The 7,344-nt window shown below is 55.5% G+C and overlaps 3 protein-coding genes across 3 annotated transcripts; 1 reads left to right on the top strand and 2 right to left on the bottom strand.

Annotated features, from left to right (window-relative positions):
• Positions 1–823: 823 nt before the first annotated feature.
• P153DRAFT_365753 (uncharacterized protein) lies at positions 824–2,674 on the bottom strand. Its single transcript, XM_033667884.1, has 2 exons — positions 2,637–2,674; positions 824–2,583 (listed from the first exon to the last, which is right to left on the bottom strand). Exons 1-2 carry the CDS (start codon positions 2,667–2,669, stop codon positions 946–948), a joined length of 1,671 nt encoding a protein of 556 aa, XP_033525544.1. The 5' UTR covers positions 2,670–2,674; the 3' UTR covers positions 824–945.
• A 553-nt stretch (positions 2,675–3,227) lies between these two features.
• On the top strand, positions 3,228–4,341 carry P153DRAFT_365751 (ATPase, V1/A1 complex, subunit E). The gene is made up of 3 exons (XM_033667883.1): positions 3,228–3,307; positions 3,412–3,920; positions 3,969–4,341. The coding sequence occupies exons 1-3, from the start codon at positions 3,275–3,277 to the stop codon at positions 4,117–4,119; spliced, it is 693 nt and encodes a 230-aa protein (XP_033525543.1). The 5' UTR covers positions 3,228–3,274; the 3' UTR covers positions 4,120–4,341.
• Positions 4,342–5,243: 902 nt separating this feature from the next.
• On the bottom strand, positions 5,244–7,304 carry P153DRAFT_337461 (MFS general substrate transporter). The gene is made up of 5 exons (XM_033665740.1): positions 6,977–7,304; positions 6,919–6,928; positions 6,756–6,863; positions 5,618–6,584; positions 5,244–5,565 (listed from the first exon to the last, which is right to left on the bottom strand). Exons 1-5 carry the CDS (start codon positions 7,151–7,153, stop codon positions 5,388–5,390), a joined length of 1,440 nt encoding a protein of 479 aa, XP_033525542.1. The 5' UTR covers positions 7,154–7,304; the 3' UTR covers positions 5,244–5,387.
• Positions 7,305–7,344: the final 40 nt, after the last annotated feature.

Raw genomic sequence — 7,344 nt, 5'->3', positions numbered from 1 at the left:
ATGCTATCTCCTGGTACGTTCTTAACCTGGCATGACCACCCGACATGGCGGAACGAGCATGCGAGTTTACACCCCCACCATGCTCGTGCCCAGAAGCTCTTTTCTGCCGTTACTCTGTCTTTCTTCCGCTCTTCCTCAGACGACGAGGAGTCTTCATCCACCTTCTCTTTCTTCCCTTTCCTCTCGCTTTCCACAGCAGAAACCTTACGCCACCCCTCCCGATCAGGACTCCCCAGTAAAATCCAATCCAGATACACAAACAGCGCGTGCAACACGCCCGTATTAAGGGCTAAATGAATCCCCCACGCGCCATCCCACTCGCGGTACACAGACTGCCACGCGAAGAGCAGGAGCGGCGGCAACGTAGTCAAGATCTGCACAGCCCGACGCTGGGGCCCGATGGCCAGGGCGAGGATGTTGCAGAAGTGCAGGAGGGGGGTTTGTAGGGCTAGGATGGGGGGCGGGAGTTGAAGTGCCATTGTTGTTGCCATTGGCATGCGAGCGTGAGTGGAATAGGAAAGAAGGAAAGAAAGGGGGAACAGCGAAAGCGAAAGTTAAAATACACACTCCGACAACATCAAAGGATACATCTTCCACCGGTCTTTATATAGGTAGCCCACCCCCCCGACCTCGACCGCGAAAGTCAGTGTATACGGTATACGGTGTACGGCCGTGGTTTCTGTTTCTCCACTGCTACTACCTAGACCGCCAGACCGCGAGTCGTCTAGCCGTCTGCTACGCCGAGCTCCACATATATGGCGCGCGCGCTCCACCCAATCAGCGCACTCTCTAAACGGTAGCGTCGGTGTCATTGTGAAATTTGGGTTTTGATTTGGATTGGGTATACACACACAGCGCGCAAAAAGATGGGGATGAGGATGAAGAAGACGAAGTAGGGACAATTTCAATGCCATTGTAACAAAAAGAATGCGTACGTAAAAATAATCATGTATCTTGATGCTCATCGTCTCGCCATCTCTTGCGCCACCACTTCAACTTGAACCAGTCGCCGCCTTTACTCTGCGTCTCGATATCCCCGTCTGCATCTGCGTCGGAGTCGTCTGGATCGGGGTGTTGGAGGAGCGCGGCAGAGCTGTCTGCAGGTTTCTTGCCGTGCGACGCGCTGCGACTTCCGCCCAACGCGTCGAACCATGAACGCCTGCGCATCTGGTTCAGCCAGGCTGATTGTGTGTTCTTCCTCCGCGTGGGCAATGTGCCTGATATAGATCGTGGTCGTATGTCCAGATCTACGGATCGTCGGACGTGTCTGTCGTTGAGCTCGTCCCAGATTTCGTGGGTTTCTTCCGTCATAGTTACACGTCGTCTGCGCGGGGGTCTGCGTGGGGATGGGCTCGCACGGGGACTTGCGTGCGGGCTGTTGGGTTCGGAGTCGTCTAACACGGGCCGTTTCTTCGGCCGTGTGGATATAGTGAGGGCGGGACCGGTTGGGGCGCGCTGCAGCAGGGGAGTCCGTTCGTCTACACTCTTGCGCTTTAGTTGCTCGGCAATGGAGCCATGGGCGCCTGGGGCTTGTTCTTCAATATCGAGTGGAGATTCTGGGTCGTCGAGGAGGTGACTGTGCATGAGGCCGATTCCCGGTTGGAGCACAGTCTGCGGGAGGGGTACCCTGCCAGGGTGTTTGCTGGCTACCGGGGAGATGGGCTCCTGTTCGCTCTCTTCACTTTCTTCCAGGCGCCAGCTCAAGCAGACTACGCCTGCGAGGAGGATGGCAGTTCCCAGCGCGATGAGGCCTGCGTGGAGGCCGGATAGGCGGGAGCTCTGGTGGAAGTAGATCAAACCGTCGATGATGGCGATGATGTTGTAGACGCAGAAGACCAGGGGGTACAGGACGCTTGTGCTGCACAGCTTCAGTCCGCGGTGCATGTAGTACAGCTGGGTCAGGGCGAGGACGACGAGGCCGAGCAGGATCATCCACGACTGCCAGCGGTTGAACTGGTTGTGGCGGTCCACGATGGTGCGCACCAGCAGCTCGACGGCGCTCTTGGCGACGAGGAGCGAGTGCGCCGACAGGATGCCGCTCACGCAGCCGAAGAACATGCCGCGGACGAGGCGCAGGCGCGGGGTGGTGCGGGGGTACATGCGCTTGAGCAGCCAGGTGGCGACGATGAGGAGCAGCACGACGACGAGGGTGGAGAACATCCAGACGAGGAAGTGCTTGCGCCCCAGCAGGACCAGCAGCTGGTCCAGGTTGTGCGAGGGCTCTGAGATTGCGCCGAACAGGGCGATGAGCAGGGCGCCGAGGGCGACGAGGGTGGTGCCGATGAGCGAGTAGCGGGTGAAGGGCTCGCTGAGGATCATCGAGGCGCATATCGAGTTGAAGACGAGGCCCGAGGCCTGCAGGGTGGAGAGGACGGGCAGCGGCAGGGTGGTGATCTGGATGGTGCTGCCGACGAGGTTGGCGACGATGAACATGGACATGCCCAGCTGCCAGCGGCGGCGCTTGTAGGGCGGGCGGCGCTCGTAGTCGTCGTCCTTTTCCTCCTCGAGCAGGTGCGACTTGCGCTGCAGGGTGAGGCCGACGCTCTGGATGCTGGTCGAGGCGAGACCGACGACGACTCCGACCTGCAGACGCGCCCATTAGCCTCTGTTGCGCGCGGAGGGGCGGTGCTACTCACAGCAACGCTGGCGCCCGCCGAGAGCTCCACCATGATGGTGTCTGGGGGTGGTGGTGGGTGTTGTTAGCTGCACGCCGGGGGCATTGTGCGTGGTGTGCGTGTTCGTGGGCGTGGGCGTGGGCGTGGGCGAGGCAGCGGATGCAGCAGACGGGCGAGCGTTGGAGGGTTGGAGGGCTGTCTGGCTGTCTGGCTGTTGGCGGTGTATCGCGAGGCGTCACGCTGGCTTGCAGTCGCTGGCACGCGGTCGATTGGGGCAGCCCAGCCGAGGCGGAGGGCAGGGATCAGCCGTGCGGCGATGACGTTGAGATGGGATGGGCAGTGTTGACACGCCCGACGACAGGACGACAGGACGACAAGACGGCGACGACAACAGCAAGATAATCCCAGTGCACACAGCGCGCGTCTTTGCTTGTTCCCAGCCAACACACGGCCACCACGCTCCCATCCACACACGTGCATCTGGACCGGCGACCTGGCGCGCGCAGGGCTAACGTAATCGCGGCCATGGCCAATCGGGGCTCCGACCTGCTGCTCCAACTTCAACTTCCAAGCTCAAGCTCTCGTCAACCCTCTGACGCCCACGCCGCTGCCCTCGACATCCTCCCCACCACCCACCACCCTTACACACCGCCGCCGCCATGTCGCAAATCCACGCTCTCTCCGACGACCAGGTACGATCCCGCTGCGCCCCTCTCCGCCCGCCCGTCGCAGAGCTCCCCGCCAACTACGTCAACGTCAATATCACCAGCACCAGCTAACATGCCTCCCCCCCCAGGTCGCCGGCGAGCTCAAGAAGATGACGGCCTTTATCCGCCAGGAAGCAATGGAAAAGGCAAACGAGATCCGCCTCAAGGCCGACGAGGAGTTCGCAATCGAAAAGTCCAAGCTCGTGCGCCAAGAGACGGCCTCGATCGACTCGTCCTACGAGAAGAAGTTCAAGCAGGCCGCCATGTCGCAGCAAATCACCCGCTCCACCGTCTCCAACAAGACGCGCTTACGCATCCTGTCCGCCCGCCAGGAGCTGCTCGACCGCCTGTTCGAAGACGCCCAGAAGAAGCTCGGCGATGCGAGCAAGGATAAGGACCAGTACCAGACTGTCTTGAAGAACTTTATCCTCGAGGGCGCCTATGCCATGAACGAGGACAAGCTGCAGCTCAAGGTGAGGGAGGCGGATAAGGACGTTGCCACGAAAGCTCTCGAGGACGCCCAGTCCGAGTACAAGAGCAAGCTTAGCAAGGACGTCTCCATCACCATTGACGAGAGCGACCCCCTGCCCGCAGAGTCGTATGTTGCTCATTTTTAATTCCATTGATGCTGGCTAATCCATCACAGAGCTGGCGGTGTCATGGTCGTCGGTACCGGCGGAAGAATCGACATCAACAACACGCTAGAAGAACGCCTGAGGCTCCTCGAGACCCAGGCCCTGCCCTCGATGCGCGTCACACTGTTTGGCGAGAACGAGAACAGGAGGTTCCACAACTGAGAGGGTCGAGTAGAGAAATGGCTTCAAGAACGCTATTTTCTAGGTAGCACAGTCCACGAGCCCCGTCGTGACCTAATCCCCCCCACGACTGTACACAAACTAGCTTAGAAGGTTCCTGGTGTGGTAGGAGCCTGTAGAATACTGAGAACATTTAGCGTCTTTTCACCGTTTTCTTCTTTTGTGCACTTCATCATGCTGTACTTTCACTTGCCATGAATCGTGGACCCTTTTTCGTGAAATTTTACACCGTGTGTTTTGTCGTTCATCTATTCATTCATTCATTCATTCCATCATTTATTGTTCATCCATTCCTACCCACATATCGTGACATATCTACGCCCAGCACCCCTCACAAACACCACAACCAACGAACCATCCAGATGCCATCCAACCCACCCACCGCGACACACCATGCGACGCAAAAAAACATACCTAGTATCTATGCGTACTCAACCCCATCCCATCCCATAATCCACACGCTAAACCCACTCATTATAAACACCTACCCATCGAGCATTTCAAGCTATTTATGCGTTTCTTCCCTATTCGGTGCAAGTAACCTTCTCCGTAGTGTGGAAGGACTAGATTGAACTTGCAGGCTGTGAATAGACGGTATAAGTTCTGTAGACTTTATCAAGGCTTGTTTTGAGATACCCGGCAGATAGTGGTGCGCTTGAGTGAAGAATCTGTGCTAGGTTGTTTTTACGCGAGGGGCTTTTTGTTGTTGTGGGAGGTACTTGAGGGGGTTCTGGACGGAAATGAAACTTGGGGCTTTGGTCATGGGTAGTGCTGCATGGAATGGAAGTTTGATTACACTGTGCTGTGGTTTTTATGGGGTGTGGGTTTCTAGGGTGATAAGTATTGGGCTATGTTGAGGTAGAAGCACTTGTCTTTATACGATGTCTGCGGTTGTGTAGATGTTTCACTGAATAATGTTTCTCATATCGAGGACTTGGTGGATAGGCTACTGATGGTGTTCTAAGATAGAATCCCGTTACGAGGATATTCATGTTGTAGAACTGAGCGATGCAGAGCATTCCTGTACTGGAAGAAGAAGAAGAAGGAGAAGAAGATGCTTTCTCAGTTGACGAATAGTGTGTCACATGATTCACTTCGAGTCACTTCGCACTCGTAGAAGCATTGAAAGTCATAAAATTCATTTCTCATATCCATCTTATCCATCCACCCAAGGATCCGTTCATCGTTCATCCACAATCCATGGTGCCACACCAGCAAGTTCACCCGTACAGCCCAGTAGACACGACCAACTAGTAGACGTAAAAGGTCATAGTCTCATCGTTAGACTCACGGAGCGCCTTGTTCTTCCTAACGAAGATGATCTTCGCCAACCACGCAAGGGCAAACGTCGCAAAGGAGAACGCAGCCGACGAGCTAAGCGCAATGATATACCTCGGACCATCAGACTTGGGCCAGAGATAAGGCGTCCTAATCGTATATTAGTAAAAACCTCAGGTTGAGAGAATCGTGAGACACATACCAGATAAACGAAGCGTTCATAACCGTCGTAACAATTCCAATAGCAACGGCCTTTTTCTCGGGCGTCTGTCCGCACGTCGATCCGCACCAGCCGAGAATTAGCGAGTTGACACCGTACGTGCCGATGGTGAAGATGCACATTGCTACGTAGCGGCCCGCGGTGCCGATGTCAGCGCAGGCGAGTCCGAAGCCGAAGATGGCCACGCACTTGGAGATTGTGATGTGCCATGTGCGTTCGTTGAATTTTCCCGAGGACCAGGAGACGGCGATGGTGACTGCGCCGGCGACGAGGTAAGGGGGGCATGTCAGGGCGAGGGTGATGGTCTTATTGAAACCAAGTGTGGCCACGACGGTGGGGAAGAAATTTTTGAAACCGTTGGCGGCGAGGTGCATGTGTGCCATGATCGCGAAGATCCATACCATGGGGTCTTTGGCTGCCTGGCTGAAGCCAGCCCATACTGAGGTATCGCCCTTGGCGCCTACGGTGTCGGCGGCCATGCGTGAGGTGGCTAGGATGCGCTCGTCGGGTGTGAGCCACTTGGTGTTGTGGGGGTAATCGGGGAGCAGGAAGAAGCCGACGATGGCGATGACGAAAGTCACGGCACCCTGGAGGATGAAAAGCCATTGCCATCCCGTGATACCGGCAACGTCGCCTAGACCGTGGAAAATGCCAGCTGCGATGAGGCCAGCAAAGGCCGTTGCGAGGATGTTTCCAGTGTAGAGAATGGCAATGCGAGTAGCTACCTCCTTTCGTGTGTAGAACGATGACAGAATGTAGACGGCGCCGGGATAGTAGGGGGCTTCTGTCACACCGAGGAAGAAGCGTGTGAGCAAAAGACCCTTGAAGTCCTTTGACAGAGCAGTCATGGCACTGACAATCGCCCAAACCATCATTGCAGTTCCCATGTACCGTGAAGGCCGGGTGCGGGTGAGGAACATGTTGGATGGAATCTGTCCCAAAAGGTAACCTATGAGTGTGTTAGAAGACTACATATACGAAACGAGTAACAGAAAAAGCGTTGATTATGACATTGTAGGAGTCATAGGTGAGTGTTTGATTGGGTAGACGTAGGGGTTGGTTGGTTGGTTGGTTGGTGGTGGAGTGGGGTGGTGATGGTTTGGGAGCAGGCCACACATACCGACGAATAGAATCGACACACACGTCTGGTATTGCGTGCTATCGAGGTTCAGGTCTTCCTCTAAGTCGTCCAAACGTGCCAGGGCAATCGCATTGCGGTCAAGGTAGTCTACTCATGTTAGAAAAGTCAAATCACTCAAAATCACCCCAAATCATCAACTCACTCAACCAGTACTATTTATAAGTTAGCCAGGAGCATACAAAGGGACCAGGAACCCGAACCATGGACCAGAGCATAGGGAGTATCCAGCGATCCAGCTTCTTAACAAGAGCAATCTCGCGGGGATCAGTCTTCTCGGCGGCACCCGAGTAGTCGAGCTTGGGGCCGGGCTTCAGAATCTCCTCATCATGCGTCTGCGTCTGCTCAAGCATGACGACATCAGACTTCTCCTTCTGCATGATGGGCGGTAGCTGAAAGCGAACTGAAGAAAATATCTGAAGGGGGGGTGTGAAAGAGGTAAGATATGGAGAAGAGATATGAAGAGAAGACCGGTGAATCTCCAGAACCTGGTGATCTGGGGGGAAAAACAAACCAGAGACACAGATGCAGTCTTTATACAACTTGGAAGATGGACTTACTCCGCCATTGT

The sequence above is a fragment of the Dothidotthia symphoricarpi genome, assembly GCF_010015815.1.
Source record: "Dothidotthia symphoricarpi CBS 119687 unplaced genomic scaffold P153scaffold_7, whole genome shotgun sequence".
Classification (NCBI taxonomy): Eukaryota; Fungi; Ascomycota; class Dothideomycetes; order Pleosporales; family Dothidotthiaceae; genus Dothidotthia; species Dothidotthia symphoricarpi.
This window is presented reverse-complemented; position numbering and strand designations above follow the sequence as displayed.

Excerpts from the sequence above, each read along its gene's own strand:
- P153DRAFT_365753 (XM_033667884.1), bottom strand. The coding sequence starts at position 2,669 with ATGGTGGAGCTCTCGGCGGGCGCCAGCGTTGCT. Across the intron at positions 2,584-2,636 it reads CGGCGGGCGCCAGCGTTGCT|GTCGGAGTCGTCGTCGGTCT; the intron begins GTGAGTAGCACC and ends GCGCGTCTGCAG.
- P153DRAFT_365751 (XM_033667883.1), top strand. The coding sequence starts at position 3,275 with ATGTCGCAAATCCACGCTCTCTCCGACGACCAG. Across the intron at positions 3,308-3,411 it reads ACGCTCTCTCCGACGACCAG|GTCGCCGGCGAGCTCAAGAA; the intron begins GTACGATCCCGC and ends CTCCCCCCCCAG. Across the intron at positions 3,921-3,968 it reads GACCCCCTGCCCGCAGAGTC|AGCTGGCGGTGTCATGGTCG; the intron begins GTATGTTGCTCA and ends AATCCATCACAG.
- P153DRAFT_337461 (XM_033665740.1), bottom strand. The coding sequence starts at position 7,153 with ATGCAGAAGGAGAAGTCTGATGTCGTCATGCTTGAGCAGACGCAGACG. Across the intron at positions 6,585-6,755 it reads TGTGTCGATTCTATTCGTCG|GTTACCTTTTGGGACAGATT; the intron begins GTATGTGTGGCC and ends ACACACTCATAG. Across the intron at positions 5,566-5,617 it reads ATGAACGCTTCGTTTATCTG|GACGCCTTATCTCTGGCCCA; the intron begins GTATGTGTCTCA and ends ATATACGATTAG.